The 26563-nt window shown below is 37.4% G+C and overlaps 1 protein-coding gene across 14 annotated transcripts in view; it reads right to left on the bottom strand.

Annotated features, from left to right (window-relative positions):
- Nucleotides 1-26563, bottom strand: part of MPDZ (multiple PDZ domain crumbs cell polarity complex component) — a 175301-nt gene that overhangs the window by 143457 nt on the left and 5281 nt on the right. For all 14 annotated transcript variants that reach the window (XM_061425290.1, XM_061425279.1, XM_061425282.1 and 11 more), the window contains exons 2-3: nucleotides 6107-6184; nucleotides 3767-3933 (exon numbers count right to left, since the gene is read on the bottom strand). In XM_061425290.1, coding sequence (XP_061281274.1) covers nucleotides 3767-3933; nucleotides 6107-6122 — 183 coding nt within the window. In that variant the 5' untranslated portion in view covers nucleotides 6123-6184. The remainder of the gene's footprint in view (nucleotides 1-3766; nucleotides 3934-6106; nucleotides 6185-26563) is intronic.

The raw sequence follows: 26563 nt of genomic DNA, 5'->3' as shown, positions 1-26563 counted from the left end.
CTGGAAATCAAACAACAACAAAATAAGGAGTGCCATACTCCAAAAAGGCTGGAAATCCCTGACAAAGAGAAACCTCCAGAATACTGTGCCCCAAGGCTAATTTTCCAGATCAGCAGCTTTTGTAACCCTGATATCCACATCATTTCTTCAATGTTAGAATTGGTCTCTGTAACCATAATTTTAAAAAATCTTAGCAATGACAATTTTAAGTATCAGTCCTTTCTAATAAAGTTAATAATTTTAATTCACAGTTTTCCGACATTTAACTTAGTACCCTTAGTCATTTCAGAAGGCAAGGCAATTAATTAATCAGGAAAGTAGCATCCACCTATATTGGGTTGGACAAACGTTACAGAATAAATATGCTAATCCAATATCCTCTCGTCTGACAAGTTTCTATTATTAAATTGCTAACGTGTTTATTTCCTCCACAATAGCTGGATTTTTGTCATGAATATGCATTAAGCCCTGCAGTTATTAGCCTGGATGACTAGGTGACAGAGAGGACACTACTTGAGAATTTGCATTTGACAGATCATTGACACAAAGTCACAGTTATCCACCCCCCTTCACTTAAACAGGATCATGCAATAGGAAATGAACTGGAGCTATTAGAGATTATTCAGGTTTAACAGCACACATCCTTTTAGCTGGTGGTTATAACAATACACAATGTGGCAGAGTTAACCAGAGGCATCAATTATACTCTCAGACCTGTTAATATTTTTGACAATATTTAAATAGCACATCCCTTCAGGGCATGGCTTTTTTGCTCTCTCAGTTACACACCTGTCAAGTGTTTAATTTGCCAAAGGGAAACAGTTTGATTTCTAAGGGCTGTCTTAATACTGAAGAAGCAAATTGGAAAAATCAAACATTACTGAAAAGAAGTAATGAAAAGGGGAAAAAAATAGTAGGTTTAATTCAACAAGGCATGTTAACATCTGTCATTAATACAACAATATGATCATGTTCCCCATATGGTGAATATACCTTGGGCTTTTCAATTATTCACTCCCTTTGCTTTTAAAAGGCAGAATGATGGCAGAGAAAAATTAAAGGGGTCAAACTTTACAGTAATACTAAAAGAGACAGAGATAGTAACTTGCTCCTATCATGCATATAAAATTAAATACTTGAAAATGTAATTTAGGTGAAAGATAATAAATAAAAGTTGGCCATTCATCAGATTTGTATAGCTACTCACTCCTTAGATGCACTACTTAAATATTAAATTACAAATAATAATAAATTAGCAGTTGGTAAATGATATAGAAAATTTAAATCTAACATGATAACACTTAGAATATATACGTTTAACTTTAAAACAGAAAATATTACAAGTTTTTGAAAATTTTCTCTAGTCAGGCAAGGGAAAAAAATAAATGATTTTGAACTGGTAAAGAATGGAGAGTAAAGTGAAGAGTACAAAAACTGTGGGACGTTATCTATGGTTTCAACAGACACTAAACTCATGGCATCCAGGCACTGTTAACCTTGGTCTGGGGGAGATGTAAGACAAGCTTCAGGGTCAAACGTGGGAAAGGACTGCGCCTTGGGAGCCAAGAAGTCCAAGTTCCACCTCTGGCTCTACTCTGTAAACTAATCTGTTATAATCAGCAGGGGGATGAACAGATAGTTTCCACGGTCCCTTTCACTATTTGAAGAGGTGACCAATGAGCCAAAAACAGGAAAGTCATGTCAAACACACCTACATAATTCACGAACATCACAGCCTTGAAATACAGTTGACCCCTGCACAACACAGGGGCGAGGAGTGGGGTGAGACATCAATTACGATGCAGTCAAAAATCCAAGTATTATAGCTTTGACTCCTCCAAAAGTTAACTACTAATAGCCTACTACTGACTAAAGTCTCACCTATAACATAGTCAATTAACACATATTTTGTATGTTATATATATTATATACCATATTCTTATAATAAAGCAAACTAGAGAAAAGAAAATGTTATCAAAAACATCATAAGGAAGAGAAAATACAAGTTTGTACAGTTCAAACCCAGGTTATTCAAGGGTCAACTGTATAACAGCATTTGTCATTAATAAAATGAGATCATACTGTCCATAGTCCTAGACTACGAGGCTCCATGATATTACCCTCAGTAATTTCCAAAGAAGTTTTAGGTTGAATTACATGGGCCCCAAATAGTTTCAGATCCCATATCCTAGTTCCATTTGGAAAGGGTAAAACAAGCTCAACAACAAGCAGTCCTTTTTCTTCCCTCCTTTCAGCAGACCTGTCAAGTACAAAAGCTATTCCCCTTACATAAGACTAGATAGCAGGGACATTTTGACAGCTGCTTCACTAGACTAACAGCATTTCCTAACATAATCACTAGTAATTTTTCTTTCAGCTTTCCCTCTCATTCAAGTCATATTTCCACATAATACAATAAGGGGAGAAGATATCTGTAAAACATCTTCACATTGTTTAAAAACCAGGTAATTTTCTATACCATAATTATACTAATATCCATAATACTGGTTTCTCCAAAAGAATGCCAATCCATTCTGAAAATGAGTACCTGAAACCAATTTTTTCAATGATTTACAAAGGAAAAAAACACAATTATATATAATGAATCCACCTCTTTTTCTTAATTCATGATCATCACTTTTAAAATTAGTGTGTACAAATTCACTTGAGAGAAATATTTTTAAAGATTCTTCTTGATCTATGTACTTAATTTGGGGGGGTCATTAAAATAGCTAGATTAAGAAGTTATATGACATTTAACAAATTCCTTCTCTATTGCTACTACTGTTCTTTTTCCATTTGGCAGATTTTGGGGTTTTTGTTGTTGTTAATTGAAGCTGTTCTTCAACTGAATTATGAAACTAGTCTTCAGGTTTCATGTTAAACTTTTAAGGCAGAATATTGGCTAGCCAGTCATCCATAACCATTAGATTAATGCTAAAAACATCAGAATGAGAATTAACTTGGACTGAAGACATAATTAGATTAACTTCAAACCTTGTGAGGATAACTACCATTTAAAAACTATTTTTAAAAAACCTGAGAAATGGTGATTACATTAAGTAAGTTCAATGACCATATGACTTCAGTTTTCATTCTGTCATTGCATTATGTTTCAATTTTAATATAAACGCTAGGACTTTTTAATGCTCATAATTTTTACAGAAATAAACACTGTGTTACATTTAGAAGTCCTAATGTTTATCACCATCTGATGCTGTCATGGTAGCAATTGCTACGTACACTCTTTTTAGAAGTGAGAATTGCAATGCCTCTAACTGATGACAATGTAATTATTCCTTCTATTGTCAACATAGAGGTGATTTCCTTTCTTCACATACATGATTACACATGCAAATCTAGGCTCATCTGAAATCTTCTAAGTGTGATGAATGTCTGAATTTGAATAAGCACAATCACATGAACCATGAGTCACAGTGATGATGGAAACCAAGATACAGCCATCCACCCTAAACATATTTTTATCATCTTCCTCTCCTGCAGGAACTCATTCTTCCATTTTCCCACAGCTTTCAACACAATGTCATATCATTTACAATATACAGCCATGACCATTAAGAAAATAACTGAGGGCACAGCCGAGTGGGGAGCCACAGTGAACATGAAGTCTCACTTGGAGGTTTAAATGACCTCATTAACAATTAATTCACACATACAACAATCAGCCTTTCAGAAAAAAACAGGAGACTTTACAAGCTCTATGCCATGCTCTGCAGGCCTCCTGTGGATACACACCATGTCTTACCTGGTCTTTCAGCTGCTGTATGGAAGTCTGAAAGTTCAGAATCTGGCTGAAGAGCGGGCTCTGCAGCACTGACTTGAGAAGGTTCAGTTTGTCTTCATTTGCTGCATCCCCACGTTCCCGCAGCTTGGCCTGCAAGCGCTCTGCTGCCTGCAGGGCCCGATTTTTGTCTAAACCAAAGAGCAGTGTTAGTAACAGGATTCAAAAGACAGGCATCAAACCATGCTTATAGAAATTCTAAAACTATTTCTTGGGAGACATGAAAATTGACTTGGAAAAAAGAAGGGACTAAAACATGTCACTCTAAATACATTCTTCAAACCTTGAAGCCTCTAATAAGAAAGTTTGTTTAAAAGCAGCCAACTGGTTATAGTGTACGGTACATGCAACTAACTAAGTATGGAAACAAATTCAGATGATGCATATCTGACATGCTTCTAATACCAGCTGTTTCAACTCTTTTATAAAAATTAATTAAAACCAAACATTCTGTGATCTTATAAATGCTATTTCTTTTTTATTAAAAATGTATATTTAAGAAAAATTAGAAATATAACTAATAAGTAGAGGTAAATAATGTCACTAATAAAGTATAACAGTTAAAATATAACAATTTCATGTATTAAGTAAGAGGCAATGCATTATATATTTTTGCATTTACTTGAAAATACATTACAATAACACATATTCCTTCAAAAACACAATTTTTTAGTGCTTGAAATGTCTTACCTCCAAGTTAAATAGCATATGTACATAAGCATAAAACTGAATACAATTTATTTATTAATCACCTGTGTAAGGTACCAAGGTGCCAAAGTTAGTATTTTCCATAAGGGCATCCTTAATAATCCTAACATCCAACATGCAAGACTCTAGACAGTTAAATGCTACCATAAATAACAGTTAAAAACAACTCTCAAAATCCCACTCTCACTCCCTCTCTCCCTTCCATGTAAGTGAAGCTACAATTTTTTAAAAAATACTGGAGACTGCTAAGAGATATGCCCTAACATATTCTCGACGATATCTATTAAAATATATTTGCCATATCATAGTAATAAAAGAGTGCGAACTATCACTAGAGACATTTTTTTATAGCAAAAATATGATTATGCAGGAATGGAGAAACTAAAATATTAACTAATGCTGACCATGAGTTCATGCACAAAGTTAAACACTCATATGCAGAATTTTAAAAGCAAACAGTAATAAAGGTATGCCTAAGAACTGATTTTAAGTCATATTTCCCATGGTATCTCAAAAAATAAATCTAGTATGAATTCTCACATCAATTCTTGAAAGGTGTACAACTCAGTAATAACTTACAAAATGAAGATTATAGGTAATGGCTTAAATAATTCTGTATTTCCCCTTTGCTGTCCACTTTCTTATGAGGAACTTTCCTATGTAAACTATTAGTCTTTACTCTGTGTGACTTTAGTATAAAATAGGTGATAGGAAATGTGCACCCATGCATTCTTATTATGGTCATAGTACCAGGAACAAAAGTCAACAGTAATGATCCTCATGATCACAAAAACAGTTCCTCCTTTCCTGCCACCCACTTCCCACTACTCCTCAAAACCTGCAGGTGTCAAGGTATCAGCCATGATCATCAAGGCATCACAGATACCTTCCAATACCTTCCAATAATCATACCCAAAGCGTTCCCAGGAAAAGGCGAAGACTGCAGTGTCAGATAAGGGACCATGACAGACTGGATGTTCCATACCTGACATATCTGAAACCAGTTCAATAAACCAGCTTCTCTAAAACTAAAGAGCAGTACAGTGTGGGGGGAAAAAAAAGATCAACACAGAAGTCTAGAAAATTTGTTGGATATTTCAACCTAAATTATCTACTGCAGAAATTAAACTACCATAAATTGTCATTCAAGTTTGTCAACCTATTCGGTACTGTTATAACAGTTTTACCAACTTAAAAGCTCAGTACTATTTAACCTGCCAAGAGTAAAGTAAAAGTAAGACACAGGCAATGACCTTCAGTATTAAAAATACTGTTATACTTCTGGTGCTATCCAGAAACAAACTTTAACCAGAACTGAGTTCATAAATTGGAACTGGGTTTACATTAAGCTTTCTTAAAACCCATATTTGGTAGAACACTTCATATGCTTTTAACTTTTGCTTATAAATGATGTGATTTGATAACACTTCGTATGAAAGCATCTAAATATCGAAACACATTGCCCTAGTACAATGATAGTGGATAAAAAAAATAACCAAATTATTATAGACAGAATTTTAATATGTAGAACATATTTCAAAGATCCCAATGGAAGAATTTTAAATCATTATCAAAACAGGAAGAAATAGGTCTTACCTATAGTTTCTAACATTTTTTTCCAAATTTCAGTGTTCTTCTTTAGAATGATTATAAACCAACGACTACAATGGAACTCTAGGGAGAAAAGAAAATGAAATGGTTATGTTTTACAACTTTAAAGTTATGTTCTAAAACTAAATATTTTAAAAACCACTTGATACTACTATGATTCCTCTGACCATTAAGATATTGTGGAGATAACTTAAGATAGTTTTCTGTATAGGTTAAAAAAAAAAAGTATTCATTTTAGGATTTATTCAAAATTATCTTATATTTGAATAAGATTTGCATAAATGCATACAGATTGCATTTGTATAATAAGGTAAAAGGCATAAAATCTATTTTAAATAAGTTGGTGCTCAGTTGCTCAGTCATGTCTGACTCTTTGGGACCCAATGGACTGTAGCCCACCAGGCTTCTCTGTCCATGGAATTCTCCAGGCAAGAATATTTGGGGGAGGGTTGCCATTTCCTCCTCCAGAGAATATTCCCAAACCAGGGATCAAACTCATATCTTTTGCATTGGCAGGCGGATTCTTTACCACTGAGTCACGTGGGAAGCCCCAAGTAAGTTGGTGGAAGTATCCAAAATATTTCCTTAAAAACTCCTCAACAGAGACCACTATAACTCTGGATTCACTTACAGATCCTTACCCAAAGTGGAAGGAGCTTACTAGGCTCTGAATAAGAAATTCTGTAGGCAAAAAAATATTTTTAAGATAAAAAGTAGAAGATATGACCCTACTGTTGAATGCTCCTAGTCTTAACTGGGAAGACAATTCAGACACACCAATTAAGAAATGAACTGTGATGCTCAATCAGCGAGTGAGTGCAAGATATATTAAACCATGGATGAAAAACTGAATAAAGGAGAGCACAACATTCCAAAGATATTTTACATTTTTAAAATACCCTCCTGTCAATAATCTTTTTCCCTACTCAAAAAAACTCCTTCAACCCACACAGATCTCATCTTTCTCTGATTATACTCATCTAAACTCTTTCAAGTATGGGATGCAGGTCTCTGCTGACAATACCCACATCACTAGCTCATCCTGAATCTCTGCTGTCCAACAGTTTTGTACAACTGACTCCAAGTTATACTGATCCTTCCCCTTGAAGAAAACCCACAGTCATTAGAAGTCAGTGGGTCATTCCTTCAATGGAGAAGAGGAATTCAGAACCAGAGATCCTCACTTTTCATCTAAAAGATGAGACAGGGGACTTCTCTGAGAAGGAACAAGCTGACCCCCTGTTTGAGAAAGAATGCCTTTGGGAGAAAAAGAAGAATCTGGTATGCAGGAGCAGATGCACAGCCCATTGATGGTTAGCTCTGTGTAAACTCTGAGAATAATACCTATTGACCTTTCTTAAGCCAGGTCGGATATACAATTTAAAATGACTCCATTTCAAATAGTCAAACAGCTCAAGTACTGACACTTGTATTAGAAAATCTCATAAAGTTTTGAAAAAGTAAAATTATATACATGAGTGCTTGGTATACACAATAAAATTTAATTCTATGCTCTTTCCCCTATGAAAACTTAACTCAGAAAGATAAAAAGTCAAGAAAAAAGAGCACTGACTCTAATGTGAAATTAAGAGTGATACAGCCTTGAACAAGGGGCCTATCATATGAACCTCAGTTTCCTAGAAAATACACTTACTCTTTGGGTTTGTTATGAGAAGTGAGATAAACATACAAATTTCCAGCTCACTGCAAAACACCTACCTCTCTGTTTTTATGATTAATGTTGATCACATGTAGATGAGCATTCCAAGGCCAAGCCTTGCATGGTTTCACAGGGAAAAATATAGGAAGATCTTAAAGGACAATATAAGAATCCTTCATAAAAGAGTATTATTAGGTCCTCTCTCAAAAAATTATTAACTTCTGACAAACAAACAAATGGAAAGATACCCCAACAGCAGGAAGTCCAGGACTACAAACATGTAGTTAATGCAAGTGCCCCGGAGGAAGCGTGACGGTAATGAAAGGGCATTGACGAGAGAGTCTGATGACCTGAGTTAAAATTTCAGCCTGACCATTTACTAGCTCTACACCCTTGTTATGTCACTCATCTGTCTTTTCTGAGCTTGGAATCTATAATTACAAGTGAATGGTATTCATAAAGTTTTGAAAGAGTACAATTACTTACATGAGTACTTGGTATGCACAATAAAATTTAGTTCTATGCTCTTTCCTCTATGAAAAATTAACTTCAAAAGATAAATAGTAGTCATGGCTTGGTGGGGGATGGAGGTTGGCCTATGGATTCAGAGGCCCACTGATTCATGAGGAGTCTGCAGAGAAAGCACAGAGTAAGTAGTTCTCAATTGTGAAACACCCTGGCATCCAAAAGTTCACCTAAAGTCAGTTACATGGAAGTAGAATTGCTTATTCTTTCAGAGAAACCCTTATCATAAATGTTTATATATATAAAAGCCTAGACTATTCCTGCAAGCTTTCCAAAGACACTAGTGGTTGGATGTCAAGAGGTGGAGAACAGAACATTTTGAGCTGCATTTCTTCTGGATTTTAATATTTTGTGTCAGTATACGCTGGCCAGATTTAGCAAATAATAATACAGGATACCCAGTTTAATCTGAAATTCAGATAAATGAATAAATTCTAGTACAGGCATATCCCACACAATACTTGGGATATAATCGCACTAAACACTAACTTGTTGATTATCTGAAATTCAAATTTAACCAGGGATCCATTATTGCATCTGGCAAGCCTACTTTGTGTATATTAGCTTAGGAAAAATGCAAATTTTAAAAACCATTTTTAATCTAAGGACTCTATGCTTCCTGAAGAACTTTAATGACAAATCCTTTAAAAATCCTCTTAATGATTTTAGCTGTGACCTTTCGATTCTCCATCAAGTGGTTGATAACACTGGTTCCAATCGAGGATAAAAATCAAACAGCTTCTTTCATTTCTTTTAGAAACAGAAACTGATTAATTAGGAATCATTTTACTTTTCAACAAGTTGTACTGGTAATGTGTAGGCACAGCTTTTGTGTAGTTGAGAATCATTACTTGAAACATAAAACAAATCATTCTTGCCCAACACAGATTATATGGCAACTAACAAGTGAAAATGTCTTATGCTAAAAATAATTCTACTAACAGAAACTGCCCCAAATGCATACAATTTTCTAGATATCTTAACTATTTTGACTGTAAAAGAAGTACACCACTAAAAGAGCTTGCTGCAATGGTTCACGGCTTGTCAAAGTTGCTCAGCATCCGTTAATGCATTTAAATTTAGCATTCATCTCATTCTTAGCTGCCTCAGCACTACCTGAAGTTAGCAGACAAATGCAAGGCTGTAGTCATTTGTAGGCAATTTGTCGTAAAGTCAATTGGCCATGACAGAAAAACTGACACTGGCAGTCATAATTCATATTCTAGGGTTACTGAACTACTGTTCCAAGAGCACAAAACTGTCCAGCTACCCACCAGCATCATGCAATCATCCAACAGAAAATAGTCAGCTCTTTTTAGCATCTGTTCTGTAGGACTTCTCCCTCATTTTTACAGGCTTGATCAGAAAAGCATTTGTGAACAAAATCTTTCTTTTGAAGTTGACATTTATGAATCTCTCCAAACTCCTTCAATAATAATAGAATTTATCCATTCTTTTTGCTCTTTCAAATCAAAGAAAATCTAGTATCCAGGAACCTTGCCTTAATGTAAGTCAAATACTGATTGATGGTCTCATCCTTCTTTTATAAAATGAAAAGATAAATTACCTGTCCAAAATGAATATGCTGAGAGGGGTCACAAGCTTACAAAAGAACTCAAATTCTCTTATTTATTGATTCAGCAACTCACAGAGTGCCTACATGATGAGCATGTTTCTGGGTGGGAGAATTAGAGGAATGAGGACACAGTCTGAGAACTCATGGGCCAAGTGAATGGAAAAAGAAAAAAAAGCAAACAGACATTGGAAATAATAAGAATACAAAAGAGAGATGCCATCAAACCCAAACTGAAGAGAAAAGGGAAAGCTTCCTGGAGGCAGCGACCCGTGCATGGAATTTTAAAAAACAGTTGGGAGGTAGGACAGAAGGGGTGATGGAAGGCTGCCCACACAGAGGCAAGAGCACACAGTACCTTCTGAGCACTGCAAGCCCTTACTTAGGCCTGGACTGGGCCTGAAGGACAAGGAAAAGAGAGGTGGCGAGGAACAGATGTGGCTACAGGGTAAATCACTGAGGGCCCTGGGTGCCATTCATGAAGAGTTTATTTAAAACTGAAGCTTCTTTTGGTAGAGTGAGTGATACAGCCAATCTTTGGTTTAGAAAGATCATTCTGGTGATGGTGTGGAGTATCTATAAAAGAAATAAAAACTGGAAGCAAGAAGACCAGTTAAGAAGCATTTTCAAAGAGATGAAAGTGAAAAGTAAATGAAAATGGGAGACAGATCTGAGGATTAAGAGCTGTAAGCAACAGGACCTGGTGATGTGAAGATAAGGCAGATGAGTCTAGGAAGAATCTCAGCTTTCCTGCTTGAGTTACTGATCGGATGGTAATATTAACACCATCAAGATTGAGAATATTCAAAAAAAAAAATAGTAAGTGATATGATGTTCTAGACATAAAGCTCTGTCCTGATCAAGAGTTTAAAAGGCTGAGTGAGTGTTACAGTGCCTTATAAGACTGCTAGGCCCCCAAACTTCATTTGTTGAAGCTGTAACCCTCAATGAGATTATATTTGGAGATAGGGTTTTTAGGAAATAATCAAGTTTAAATGAGGTTATAAGGGTGGGGTCCTAAACCAAGAGGACTGAAAACCTTATAAGAAGACAAAGAGATATCTATGTTCCTCTCCCTCCTTCCTTTTCCCCCTCTTATCACACGCAAGCAAGAAAGAAAAGCCATGCTTTTTCTTTGGAAGTACACAGTGAGAAAGTGGCCATCCACAAAACCAGGAAGAGAGCTCTCACCCGAAACCAAACCCTGCTAGACCTTGAGGGTGAACTTCCCAGCCTTTTACAGCAGTGGGGAAATAAATTTCTACTGTTTCAGCCACCCAGTCTATGGCATTATTTACAGCAGCCTGAACTAATTACTGCAGACTGCAACCTTCCCACAGCCCCTGCTCCAAGGAATATGCCACTGCATACTATGCTATGCCCCCTCCTCCAACCATAACCAAGGAAGCAAAGGGTGGGCCCCTCTCTCAATGGAAGACAACCTAAGTGCTGACCTAAGAGGTAAAACTGGGCTAGAGTCTCTCTCTTGAGAATTTGAAAGAATTAACCAATTAGTAGTAGAGCTAGAGTTGAAAAGATAGAAGCATGAGTAAAAATGAAGAAGCTAAGGTGGGGCACACATAGGCTTGAGTTATGAGAGACAGAAACAAATCAGTGGACAGAGACAGAAGAACACAGCTGACATTAGGAGAGAGGCAAGTATAGCCTGGGAGACCCAACACAGTGAATGAGAGGAAAACTAAGTAAAACTGGCCCCCAAGAAACAGCCACTGACATCCATTTTTACCGTGCACTCCACTTTGCCAAAGGTAATCTGTATGAGGCTCTCTGTTCCAATCAAACACACCTATCATACTCTGCTTCGGTACAGCATCATACTATCACATCCCAAATAAACCAGTATCTTTCTTAAGATGAACCCTTCCTCCTTTAATTCATGTGGATACTCTACTTCCAATAAAGATTTGAGGGGACTTACAAGCAAATACAACTTTAATATGAAAACTGAGACAATTAAGAATTTTACAAGAGAGTTACTTCAAAAAAACAGAGCATGAGGAACTTCTATTACAGCAGGTGAATAAAATACTGTAAAGGATTCAGTTTTGATCAGAGCCTGAGAAAAGTCATCAGGTTTAAATCAAAGAAATCATAAATCTACTGTTGATAAAGGAATGTGAGATCTGACTAATAAGGTTTCATTCTATAAATGAAACCATAGTAACTGAGGAAAACATTCACAAGTAATGAAAATATTCCTGGCTAAAATATTCTAGTCAAAGGAGAATAGAAATACTTTCACTTCAAACTCCACTAGAAAAATAAGCCAAACATGTAGGTTAAAATTAAAACACTAAAAAAAAAAAAAAATAGAATTTACAATTTATAAACCAGGAGGAAAAAAGATGGAACAAACCATACTCAAGCAATCTAAAAGAGTTTGGGAATATAGAAAATAAAGAAAAAGGAAAAAGCATCATTAAAAAAAGAGAAATGAAATAAATTCAGATATCCATATTCACAATAAATATAAACAGGTTAGACTCACTGAAGAACAGGCTCACAATCTGTATCTCAAAAATGAAAATGAGAGTTGTAAACAGTCTGATGTCAACCTATAATTTTTAATATATAGAATAATAATATATGCTACACATAAAAAGGTATTTATGTGATTTCATCATTACAACAATGAGTTATTGATAAAAGGACACATTCTAAAATCAATTACAGTTATAGTTACTTTTAGGAGTGGACAGATGGAAGTGGTAGCTTTTGATTAGAGAGAGGTCAAAAGGTGACTTTAGCTTTCTCTACTTTTTTAAGGAAACTATAATTTTAGAATGTTTTAAAATGTCTAAAATGTTTAAAATGTATAAAAATTAATTGAGTTGAAGTATTTATGGATAAAGTAGTGAAATGCATGGTATTTTCTTCCAAAAAATGGAAGAGGACAGAAGAAATATGACTGGACATGAAACAGTGGCTATTAAAAGTGAATAATGGATACATGAGGATTCACTATAATATACACATCATAAAATGTACATTATAAAGTTTTCATAAGGAATCTGTATTTGTACCATTAAAAGCAAATTTATTCTGATTTTCTGATGGCTAGAAGTACTGCTTCTAGTTTTACCAAGCCCTGTGAGATAAGAGCCTCCGAAGCAGATCTATGGCCCCGGATTAGCTAATTCCAAGTGAGACTGAGCAGCAGGGCAGGAAGTGATAAATGACTATTACTGTTCTACTTCCAAACACATACATAGAGCAAACTAAAACCCCACCACTGGAAATGACGGGTCAACCCAAGAGAGTACATAAATATAAATTTGTTTCAGTTGAAAGAAAACTTATCTTTCATGTATATGTAAATGATGATTCAATATTATGAAAAGTCACACAATATATTTAAGCTAAAATTATAATATGGGCAAATGGCATATTAATCCACATTTGGAAATACATAAATTATAATCATTACTCTGATCAGGAATCTACATACTCTAAACAAATTTGGTGATAATAATCATCTCATTCCTTTTCCTAGGAATTTTCTAATATGGAGAAAAGAACTTACTGAAAATACATATAGATATTAGGCTATTTAGTAACTTACAGACACACTTACACAACAATGTGTTTATACTAACAAACATTATTTAATGTTCATTAACTTTATTTTGGTTTTGAAAGCTACTTCCTTTTATTTTTAAAACTGTTGGCCTGAAGTGAAAGGTTCATTGTCCTTTCAAAAGGTATAACATGTTCTGTCCTTAACTGCGGATTTCCTAAAAGCACAAAGATACTAATTTTATACAGACATTTTGCCAGATTCATATCCACTTCTAGAAACACACACATAAATTATATTTTGTGATGATTTTGAGTCAAGCTCCTTATTTATTGCTCACACTCAAAGATGAAGTCAATTTTATGATTGAAAGCAGCCTTAAAAAACACATAGGGCACAGACAAATGCAAGTTTGTGAAGGTCTGGTGGACTATAATTTACAAAATAACTATAACAATTTAAACAATAAGAATCAGCAGTGTGTCTGGGATTAGAACCCCAGGCTGCTTTATTACTCAATTGACTTTTTGAAAGGCCGGACTTTTTAAAAATATACTACAAACCAATTAAGTTTATAGTCCGTTGTACTATATTCATTTCCTTCCTCCTCCATCATCCATATATTTTTTTTTAAAGAACAACCAAGGAGACACACACATACACACTGCTAGAGAATTGGAGATTCCAATCCCTTCTCTTGGGCAACCATTTTTATGTATTTTCCATCCATTTTGTTCTCTCTTAAAACAATCACCCCTACAGGAAAGGGACCCTCTGCCCAAATCAACTCACACCAAATATGGTGACTCCGTAAAAAGATTTAGATGCTTCTGAGAATAAAGATTTAGCCTCTTCTGTGCTCTCATCCCCTAGCTAAACGCAGGAATTTAGGTTGGTGGGCAGTTTGCTCCTGTTTGCCACCACACTGTCAGTGTTGAGAGCCAAGCAGCAACAGGCTGGGCGCACTTCTTGGACAGAACCAGGCAGGGGAATCCCTCCAAGGGCTGCCCCTGCAGGCAAACAACACTGGGTCCACATCAGACTCCAGAGGCAGCCAGCTGTTCATACAGCACTCACTCCAGCCGTATAACTGAACTGAGGGAAACCAAAAATGGACAGGGGGATTAACTCTGCCACAGGATCCTCAGGTGTCATTCCTCTAGCTGGCAAAATCCACCAGAGAAAGTACTGCAGGCGCCTGCCTCCTGCCCTTTGCCTGCCTGGAACGAAGCAATTCTCCAGTGGGCAGGGCCAATGGTGTCCCTGGTGCTTAGAAAAAGCACGAATACACAAAGCGTCCCCACAGGACCCTGTAACACGGCCGGCAGCTGCCAGTCAGTTCTGTGTTAAGACTGACCAACTGCAAGAGGAGGTGATAGATGAAGCTCTGTCGTTCCTGGCTGCCCTCTCAGAGATGAGTTTGTGAGATCTCAGTAACAATACTGGCATATAACAAAACAATTGATGGCTTCGTCAGTTGTGACTCAATGATTCCTTAGGGGAAAGCCCTAAAGAACAGTAAAGAGAGACAGACTTTTCAACACAGATACACTGTGGAACTAGGAGATGGAAGGTCAGAATATCACAACCATACTGCTTCAACTTACCTCCCCATCCAACTAGTTCATGCTATTCATCAAAGGTCATCCAAGGGCTTTGCCCCATAATTTAAAAAATAACTCTACATCCACCACTCCCAAACAGTTTTTCCTGTTCTGGAATCTTTTCTACAAAAATTATGAAGCATTGTCTATAATATCGCCACTTAGCTATCATTTAGCTGTAAGTACTAAACGTAGTTAGATATTTTTATTTTTCCCCATCAATCAGTGCTTCCTAAATTCCGTCTGTGGCTTTCATGATTTCCCTTTGCTGAATCTGGATGGAAACACAGACAACGTTTACAAACTTTAATCAGAAAAGGGCAGCCTCAAATTTCTAACAGGAAACCCTCTGGGAAGAAAACGGCATACTGAAATGTGACTTAACGTAGCTGTTTTTCTTTCCTGGACTATGCTTGTGGTGACTAGAGGTCTGCACCCATGTTGACTCAGTTACAACCCTTTGCTATGCTGAGAAATACCAGGCATGTGCTGAAAAGTACCAGGCATGTGCTGAGAAGGGCTCACGAAAGATCATGCTCTCTTGCTCTGAGTCCATTCTTTGCCATATTTGTCATGGAGCATTTAGAACCCTTAAGTTTAGCTGGCAGAAGAAACTAATGCATTTTTGCAATTATTAATGCTTAATAATTTCAAATATCTTATTTAAAGACATCAGAAAAGTTTGTGACCTTTTACCAAAACAACTTGTTAACACCTTATTTTGTTGATAAGGAGTAAAAGGTCAAAGAGATTACTAACTTTCCCAAGATTACATAACTCAGACCTTTTATTAAGCAATCCTATTTCTACAGCCATTATTATGCAGGGGCACTGTAAAGTTTACATAATAAAACATCAATAACTATCTGAAAGTTTCAACCAAAGGTAGTCTTAATTCATCTACAAGAGGATACGGGGGCAGAAGGAAAATGGAGAAATAATAAGCTTAAAAATCTTACTCCGTTAGATTGGGTGTCTATTAAATTCCCTAAACAATGAACTGTTTCATTTTCCATGTCATTTTGTGGATTTTTTTTTTTAAAGCAACTTTATTGCTCAGGTACAAATTAACCACCAAATATTCTCTTAAAGAGCCAAAGGTTTCCTCATATATAGTCACCACTGGAATATTTAAAATGCAGGTGTGTTGTAATCCACAACTAAGCCAATAATTTGTCATTTAAGACTGTTAAAATATGCTCTTCAATAACAACTGATAATAAAACTGTATATAAGAATTGGTTTCTGTTGCATCTAGTATAATAACTCTTCCATAAGTGAGTTTTTTAGACAATGAACTGGCATTTATTGTTACTCTTTGAAATGAAACCATTTATGAAATAGCTGTCATATATCCCTATCTTCTTAAACACAGCATATGTGCTTCACAAACATGCATATGTTTAAACCTACCAATAGCTGAATATTAGATATACCCACTTTCAAGTAAGAAAACTGAGGCTGAAAGATTGAAGTATTTTCTCCTATACTCATGAAGTATGTAAGCAACAGAGCTAACATTAAAAGCCAATCAGAGTTTGACTGACATGAAAGTCAAGTGCTTTCCACCAAATCATAGCTCTGTGCTCTAATAATAATACTACAGGAAAGAAAATAGCTACTTACCTTCAGATAAGTAGCCTCAAACAGCCATGCTTTCAGAGGTCCCAAACTGCTACTATAAGGCTCTCTTGAAAAAAACATTCTTACCATTTCACTAGTTGAGATTCTGGGCAAGTTAACTTCTTGGAGCTGCTGTTGTAAAGTAAGCATTAACAGTAACATATGCAAAATGCCTAGAAGAAACAGGCATACAAAAGCCGCTGCTATCATTATTTCGTCTTCTAGTGTCTGCACCAACTCAATGGACATGAGCTTGGGTAAACTCCGGGAGTTGGTGATGGACAGGGAAGCCTGGCGTGCTACAGTCCATGGGGTCGCAGAGTCAGACAGGACTGAGCGACTTAACTGAACTGAGTATCTGCTGTTTCCAATTTGAACGTAACTCTTTAACAGGAGTGAAAATTTGATCATTTCTGACCTTGGTCTTGTAAGTTACACTATGTCTTACCTATGTAGTAAATAAAGCATTTAGCTTTAGGACAGCTTTCCCATTGCTGAAAAATACACGTACTTTTTGTACTACTGAAGATCCCACAAATCACTCACTCTAAAATACTTCAAAGAAGTAGAAATGAACCCAAAGAAAGTGTAGTCCAAAATTCAGCTTAGTCAAATAACTGACACTTTAAAAAGTGTTAAGTTACCAACCAGAGGAGACAGACGGAGAGGGAATAGATGGGGTGTCTGACAAGACAGAGATAAACGAACAGGAAGAAAGGAAGAAGAAATATTGAGGTGAAGAAACTGAAAGGGGGAATAAATAGAAAGCTGAAGGACAGCAAAGCAAGTTAGAAAGCCCTGAGAAAAGTCCTTAGCATTGGCCAGGCTAACAGGAGGTGGAGGGCGTGCTGACTAAGGTCACAGATGCCCAGAAGAACTGAATCATCTCCCTGCCAATGTAAAATCTGATCTCAAAGGAAGAACTGCAACTCAATCTTCCTGTATCCAAACACAGTAAAACTCATTACATTTGAGTCACTATCTTTTGAGTCAGTTATCAGAATCTCCTGAGATAAAGTATGTGAAAAAGTTTAGAAAATGGGAAGTTATAGAAGCAATGGCACCCCACTCCAATACTCTTGCCTGGAAAATCCCATGGACAGAGAAGCCTGATAGGCTGCAGTCCATGGGGTCGCTAAGAGTCGGACCTGACTGAGCAACTTCACTTTCACTTTTCACTTTCATGCACTGGAGAAGGAAATGGCAACCCACTCCAGTGTTCTTGCCTGGAGAATCCCAGGGACAGGGGAGCCTGGTGGGCTGCCATCTATGGGGTCGCACAGAGTCGGACACGACTGAAGCGACTTAGCAGAAGCATTAGGCATTATTATTAATATCAACGGTACTGGTATCAGAATGGCTGACTGATGCTGTTGTTTCCTATCCCTAACTTCAGAAAATCAATAACGATAAAAAATTATATATACACAGCACTATTTTAGCAAGTTTTAAATAAGCACTTATATTTCCCAAAGCATAAGGCACAGGTAGATTCAGCAGGCAGATACTTGCACCAGATACTTCCATTCTCATACAAATAAATACACACTTTCACATCTAATTTTGCATTCATAATTGTGTTTTTGTTTTTTTTAAGAAAGCCATCCTAAATTCTATAAACTTTAAGCCCCTCCTCAAAAAAAACAAACTGTACTATCTGCCTCTATCACTAAACCATATGGCAAAGAAAAATAAAGACAGGTACCTTGCTTCCGAGCTCTCAATTTTGTAGAAAACAGTACATAATTACACTGCAACAAGATGTGCTAAATTTTGGGAGAGTAAAAGGAACCAATGCTATCAGAATGAGTCAGAAGAAAAAACTGAGAACGTGACATGTGAATCGTCCTGAAAGACCTGCAACTTGGGATATGAGGGACAGCCAGGAGAGGGAACGGCATCTCTTACAAATGGAAAGACACCTGCTAAGACAACAAAGCCACATAATTTAATGACAGTGGTTCTGTAGCACAAGGCTGCCACGCTAGACAGGAGAGGAAAGCCATGTTTTCATGGCCTTCGTGGGACTTTGCCCTACAGGGGGAGAGCAGTGAATTTTAGATACATGGGGCAGGGGTGGCAGGGAAGAGGGGGAGTTACTAAAATTTGTTTTCTGGGGGAAAAAAAATCTAGCAATAGGCTACATAGTTCATCAAAAATAGAAAAGAACTAGGGATTTCCCTGGAGGTCCAGTGGTTAAGTCTCAGCGCTTCCAACATAAGGGGCCCAGGTTCCATCCTGCAAACCGAGGGTTCATGAGCCTCAACAGAAGATTCCTTACGGCATAACTAAGAAAAAATCCCACAATTCTCAACCAAATTGTGACCTGGCACAGCAAAATAAATAAATAAATACGTTTTAAAAAATAGAAAAGAACTAATAATAGAACAAACAGACGTTAGGTTGTTAAAAACAGCCCAGACCTGGGGTAGGGTGGGGGGTGGAGGGGGGCGGGAATGCAGAAATGTGAGCAAGATTAATGACAAGAAACAAGAGAAGTGATACAGACACACACATTAGAGAGTATTAAAAGGACCAGTGACCACTAGTTGTGTGTTTGGGACAGGTGTAATGTTTGAATGACAGCAGCAGAGGTCAACTCTTAGCATTTCTAATCTGGGAAACTAAAAATACCAGAGCATCATTAGCTTAAAGACCAGAAAAAGAAATGTCACTTAGAGAAAGGGGGTAGAAATGCATTCCTTTTGGGCATATTGAGCTTGAAATGTCTAGAAAACAGAAAATAATAGAATTTAGGCTCCATGAGGGTAGGAACTTTTATTTGTATTTTTAAATGTTGTTGATTTCTTTTTCTCACTGGACTATATCACCAGCCCCAGAAACAGTGGCTGGCCCAAAGCGGACACTCAATAAATATTTGCTGAAAGAATGAATCAATTACATAAGTGAATCTAAGGAGAAAAAAATTTGGAAGTATAAATCAGGGAATCCCTGGCCTAAAGATGTTGCTGAAGATAAAGAAGATTAATCAGGGAGAAAATAGAGATTAAGGAGAGAACAGACTGGAACTCTGGGAAACACAGACATTTAAAAATAGAACATAAGAATTACTTTAGGAGTAAAAATCCATTAGAAGTAAGGGCTCTTCATGCTTTATCACTCTCAACAGGTACTTAAAAACTCCCACCAGGGCCAACACTCTAGGCCAGGTTACTGTTTATTTAGCTGACCCTAAATAAGGATCATCATTGACATCACATTTGACATCACTTTGGTTCCTATACCAATGTGATAACAAATGACTTATGGAAAGTGAAAGGCGCTCAGTTAAGTCCAACTCTTTGCAACCCCATAGACTATACAGTCTATGGAATTCTCCAGGCCAGAATACTGGAGTAGGTAGCTGTTCCCTTCTCCAGGGGATCTTCCCAACCCAGGGATCGAACCCAGGCCTCTGGCATTGCAGGCAGATTCTCTACCAGCTGAGACACAAGGCAAGTCCCTGACTTATGGAAAATAACCTTAATCAAGTCAAATTAAATACAGAAAATCAAAATATCTTAGACATCAAACAATTATTTGTAAGAAAAATTCAAAATCCTAGTGGAATCAAAATATTCCAGCCAGATCCAAGATGAAATAATATCTACATACATGGAAAATCTGGGCTTTCCAGGGAGCTCAGTGGTAAAGAATTTGCCTACCAAAGCAAGAAACACAAGAGACACAGGTTCAATCCCTGAGGGAAAATCCCGTGGAGTAGGAAATGGCAACCCACTCTAGTACTCTTGCCTGGGAAATCCTACAAACAGAGGAGCCTGGTGGGCTACAGTCTACAGGGTCGCAAAGTGTTGGACACAACTGAGCATACATGCACGCAAAACATGGGGAAAAAAAAAATCTAAAAAATCAGTGATCAGGCTCTCTTATTTACCTCCATGCTGCTGCTGCTGCTAAGTCGTTTCAGCCGTGTCCAACTCTGTGTGACTCCATAGACGGCAGCCACTAGGCTGCCCCGTCCCTGGGATTCTCCAGGCAAGAACACTGGAGTGGGTTGCCATTTCCTTCTCCAATGCATGAAAGTGAAAAGTCAAAGTGAAGTTGCTCAGTCGTGTCCAACTCTTAGTGACCCCATGGACCACAGCCTACTAGACTCTTCCGTCCATGAGATTTTCCAGGCAAGAACACTGGAGTGGAGGGCCAGTGCCTTCTCTGACCTCCATACTAAACCAAAACAAATTCACCTCTAGATTGTCCATTAACTGAACAGGCAAACACTCAAAAATAAAGTCTGTCCATAGTAACTGAAACCAATGTTTTTCATAACCTGTACTAAAAGCTTTCTAGAGAGAATGCAGTATCCCTCTGACAGCAAAGAGATGTCACTCTCTAAACCAGCTGATACGCTCCTTAGGCAGTGGTAGTCTACACTGTTGAAGACACACTGAGGAAAATCAGTTGATAATTTCCATCATGCTGGCCAGATTCCAAGTGGCTCAGCTAAGGGAAAATTATACAAAGAAGTCAAAAGTAATATGAACCTACTCAAACACAAACCTTAGCCATATAAGATAAGTAAGTGTGGACCAATTCAATCCCCTCATTACTAATTCAGAAATAATTATAACAGGCTACACTATTTAGTTACCTTATGTAATTCATAGGACTCACTAAGGCCATCCTAACAACCTGGTATTTTCTCTCTAAAAACAATTTAAAAGATCTTACTCTTTCAATAAACATGACTATTTGCTTCTTAATTAACCCATCTACTATTTAATCACATACATTAACTGTATTTTACTATGGCACTCAAAGGGCTGTTAAAAGTAAGATTATAAACCAACTTTTACTTTTGTAATAATCCAGAGAGTGCACCTGCTTTAATGGTGGCGTTCTGGGGTTTGTAGTTTTTGTTGTTACACAAAATTTCAATCAAGTGATGAGAAAGTAGCAACAAACATATACATGTTAAAAATGGCCTGAGAAATCTGAATGACCCCAGTAAGAATAACATGTTTTCATAAAATAATGACTATCCCTTCTCCAATTCCTGGTGTGTCCAATGATCTTAGGTGTAACATACACTGGGGGGCAATTATTTGGATAATTCAGGCACCAAATTACTCCTTTGTTATCCAATTCACTATATGATTGTTACATAAAGTTGTCAAAAGAAGTAACCAATAAAACTTTCAAAAATTGTAAGAGCTACCAAAAATATGTACAAAGGTCAGGAGAACTAGGCAAGTACTCTGGAATAAAGCTCGGGGCTCAATACTAAGAGTGACTTCATAATGTCATATACAAAAGCTTGTGGAAAGCCTCAATACTCATGCAACTTTTTTTTTTAATTAGCGGACATCTTCAAAAATTAGAAAAATTTAAACCTCCTTATTTTACAATTTACTAGGCTTTTTTTTTAAACAAAACATAACTCACGTATTTTGAAACTTCAACTAACATTAAATAAGGGTATTCAAATTTTATGTTGATCAAAAAGGGACAGGAATTTAAGAAGATAGAGTAAAACTATCAAATACAAAAGTCTGACTCAACACAGTTGAAACCAAACAAGCACACTACAAGACAACAAAGTATAAGAAAATCCTGAATTATTAAAAAAAAAAAAACAACTCTGAATGGTATATTCATACAATGAATTAATACTCAGCAATAAACAGTAAAAAAAACACAAGTAAAGGCAACACGGATGAACCCAAAATAGAGTCAAAACAGTCAGACACAAAGAACACACTGTATGACTCCATCTATTTAAAGCTCTAGAGAATGCAAACTAATCTATAGTGACAGAAAGCAGATCAGTGGTTACTTGGAGATGGGGAAGTAGGCAAGGCAGGAAAGGATTACCAAGGGGCATGAAAAAAAATCTGCCAGGGATGGACACGCTCGGTCTTGACTGCCAGGATGTTTCACAAGGGCCAAAACCCAACAAGCTATACAATTTCAATACATGAAGTTTATCATATGTGAATTTTGATTATATTAATACCTCAGTAAAATATTTAAACAAGCCCTCCTCACTCCTTGAGAAAACGGGAGAGTCTAAACATCCTGAGTTTAGTACCCAACAGATACTCATTGAATTTAACAGAGCAGCCTAGGGAGAAAAATTCAGGCCAAGGGGGACTGTTTACACAGACAAAGATATTGATAGATACATGGCTATGGCTATAGACAAACAGCTGAGAAAAGAAAAGAAGCTAAAGGCAAAGGAGAAAAGGAAAGAGACACGCATTTGAATGCAGAGTTCCAAAGAAAAGCAAGGAGAGATAAGAAAGACTTCCTCAATGATCAGTGCAAAGAAATAGAGGAAAACAATAGAATGGAAAAGACTAGAGATCTCTTCAAGAAAATCAGAGATACCAAGGGAACATTTCATGCAAAGATGAGCACAAAAAAGGACAGAAATGGTATAGAACAAACAGAAGCAGAAGATATTAAGAAGAGGTGGCAAGAATACACAGAAGAACCATACAAAAAAGAAGTTCATGGCCCAGACAATCATGATGGTGTGATCACTCACCTAGAGCCACACATCCTGGAATGCAAAGTCAAGTGGGCCTTAGGAAGCATCACTACGAACAAAGTTAGCGGAGATGATGGAATTCCAGTTGAGCTATTTCACATTCTAAAAGATGACGCTGTGAAAGTGCTGCACTCAATATGCCTGCAAATCTGGCAAACTCAGCAGTGGCTACAGGACTGGGAAAGGTCAATTTTCATTCCAGTCCCAAAGAAAGGCAATGCCAAAGACTGTTCAAACTACCACACAATTGCACTCATCTCACATGCTAGCAAAGCAATGCTCAAAATTATCCAAGCCAGGCTTCAACAGTACGTGAACCATGAACTTCCAGATGTTCAAGCTGGATTTAGAAAAGGCAGAGGAACCAGAGATCAAATTGCCAACATCCGCTGGATCATCAAAAAAGCAACAGAGTTCCAGAAAAACATCTACTTTTCCTTTATTGCTACGCTAAAGCCTTTGACTGTGTGGATCACAACAAACTGTGGGAAATTCTTAAAGAGATGGGAATACCAGACCACCTGACCTGCCTCCTGAGAAACCGTATGCAGTTCAAGAAGTAACAGTTAGAACTGGACATGGAACAACAGACTGGTTCCAAATCAGAAAGGAGTACGTCAAGGCTGTGTATTGTCACCCTGCTTATTTAACTTCTATTCACAGTATTCATGCAAAATGCTGGGTTGGATGAAGCACAAGCTGGAATTGAGATTGCCGGGAGAAATATCAATACCTCAGATATGCAGATGACACCACCCTTATGGCAGAAAGCAAAGAAGAACTAATAAGTCTCTTGATGAAAGTGAAAGAGAACAGTGAAAAAGTTGGCTTAAAGCTCAACATTCAGAAAACTAAGATCATGGCATCCGGTCCAATCATTTTAGGCCAAATAGATGGGGAAACAATAGAAACAATGAGAGAGATTATTTTTATGGGCTCCAAAACCACTGCAGATGGTGACTACAGCCATGAAATTAAAAGACGCTTGCTCCTTGGAAGAAAAGCTATGATGAACCTAAACTGCATATTAAAAATCAGAGACATTACTCTGCCAACAAAGGTCCATCTAGTCAAAGCTATGGTTTTTCCAGTAGTCATGTATGGATGTGAGAGTTGGACTATAAAGAAAGCTGACTGATGAAGAATTGATGCTTTTGAACTGTGGTGTTGGAGAATACTCTTGAGAGTCCCTTGGACTGCAAGGAGATCCAACCAGTCCATCCTAAAGGAAATTAGTCCTGAATATTCATTTGAAGGACTGACGTTGAAGCTGAAGCTCCAATACTTTGGCCACCACTGTAAAAGACCCTGATGTTACCATCTTTCTAAATTCCATATATATGATGGTAACAATAACCCTGTGTACGAGACAGTAAAAGAGACACTGATGTATAGAACAGTCTTATGGACTCTGTGGGAGAGGGTGAGGGTGGGAAGATTTGGGAGAATGGCATTGAAACATGTAAAATATCATGTATGAAATGAAAAAAATAAATAAATAAAAGACCCTGATGCTGGAAATGACTGAAGGCAGGAGGAAAAGGGGACAACAGAGGATGAGATGGTTGAATGGTATCACCGACGCAATGGACATGAATTTGAGTAGGCTCCAGGAGTTGGTAATGGACAGGGAAGCCTGGCTTGCCGCAGTCCATGGGGTCACAAAGAGTCAGACAGGACTGAGCAACTGAACTAATTGATAAGAGAGATAAATACACACAAATATATGTATATTCTGCAGATTTAATCAGTATAAAGAGGCATTCCAGCACTGCACTTTTTCTAAAAGGGAATAGCATGAATACATTCACCACTCCCAGATAAATCATGAATGAAGTAGCCAAGCAGGGGGTCAATGTCAGTCAAAACTTCACTGACTCCTATAGATGAGGCTCCTCCAGTGCTAAAGTAGGAAATAAATGTTGCCCAGAGGCAGACTTCATGTTTGACTTACTAAAACAAATTACCTTCAAAAGCCTGGGGTGGATGGGGGGAGAAAGACGGGATACTTGACTTAAACCTTTTCAACATTATCCAGTAAAGCCTCAGACAAACTGGACCTGTTGGTGAAGAGGAGAACTAGCAACATACAAGAGAAGCTAGCCATTCCTTGTATAGATCAGAGAGGACCTTTTCAACTGTAGAATAATCTTTAGTATTTATGGTTCTATTGTCACAGTTTTGTCAGTTTAGTGATGTCTTATGAGCAATGGATAACAGATTCCCATTATCATTTTTTTCAGCTAGGTCCCTGAAGCAAGGCATACTACTGCTGCTACTGCTGCTAAGTTGCTTCAGTCGTGTCCGACTCTGTGCAACCCCATTGACGGCAGCCCACCAGGCTCCACCATCCCTGGGATTCTCCAGGCAAGAACACTGGAGTGGGTTGCCATTTCCTTCTCCAATGCATGAAAGTGAAAAGTGAAAGTGAAGTCTCTCAGTCATGTCCGACTTTTAGCCACCCCATGGACTGCAGCCTACCAGGCTCCTCTGTCCATGGGATTTTCCAGGCAAGAGTACTGGAGTGGGGTGCCATTGCCTTCTCCGAAGGCATACTAGGGCCCACCTAATTACATATTGTAAAGTTAATCCAAAATTAACTATATAGGTCTATAAAAACATTTACTTTTAAGCCCAGATCAAGATTTAAACATGCCTTCTCCACTGGCATCCTGTGTACCACATGATGCTCAGCCATATTATACCTCTTTAAAGAGTCAAGAGACACTGCTTCTAACGGATGCTGTTAATGTCAATTCAAATGTATGGATGTTTAATAATCTCAAATTATCCTCACTGAGAAGAATGACAATTAGTGAAAACTACTGATCAACAGTTGTACTTGTTCATTTGTATATCAAAACAAGCTGGGTGTCCTCATTTCACAAAATACTTGTTTTCTTTAGGGAGGGATAGCACCTAGGTGTGGAGAAGGCAATGGCACCCCACTCCAGTACTCTTGCCTGGAGAATCCCAGGGATAGGGGAGCCTGGTGGGCTGCCGTCTATGGGGTCGCACAGAGTCGGACACGACTGAAGCCACTTAGCAGCAGCAGCAGCAGCACCTAGGTGAGAGAACTATAGCTAAGTTTTCAGTTTCTTTGCACCTGTCTATGTCATCCATATTTTTCAATGTGCTTTCTTAATCATCAAAGTAAGTCACTAAAAGAAAAAACTATCCTATGTTTTAAAACATAAGTAATAAAGTAAATGGAAAGCATTCCTAAATGTATTCTTACTGTCAACATTAAATCATCAGCACAAGCGAAATAGGTTTTTCCTTAAGTTTTTGTTTTGTTTTTTTGTTGTCTAGTAACTGATGTTTCTGTTTTATTTCCTTTCTCATAAGTGTTTTACTTTTCACTTTCCCCTCCTGCATTTATTTATTTATAGCACCTCAGATATGGAG

Source organism: Bos javanicus, chromosome 8, assembly GCF_032452875.1.
Source record: "Bos javanicus breed banteng chromosome 8, ARS-OSU_banteng_1.0, whole genome shotgun sequence".
NCBI classification, from domain to species: domain Eukaryota; kingdom Metazoa; phylum Chordata; class Mammalia; order Artiodactyla; family Bovidae; genus Bos; species Bos javanicus.
This window is presented reverse-complemented; position numbering and strand designations above follow the sequence as displayed.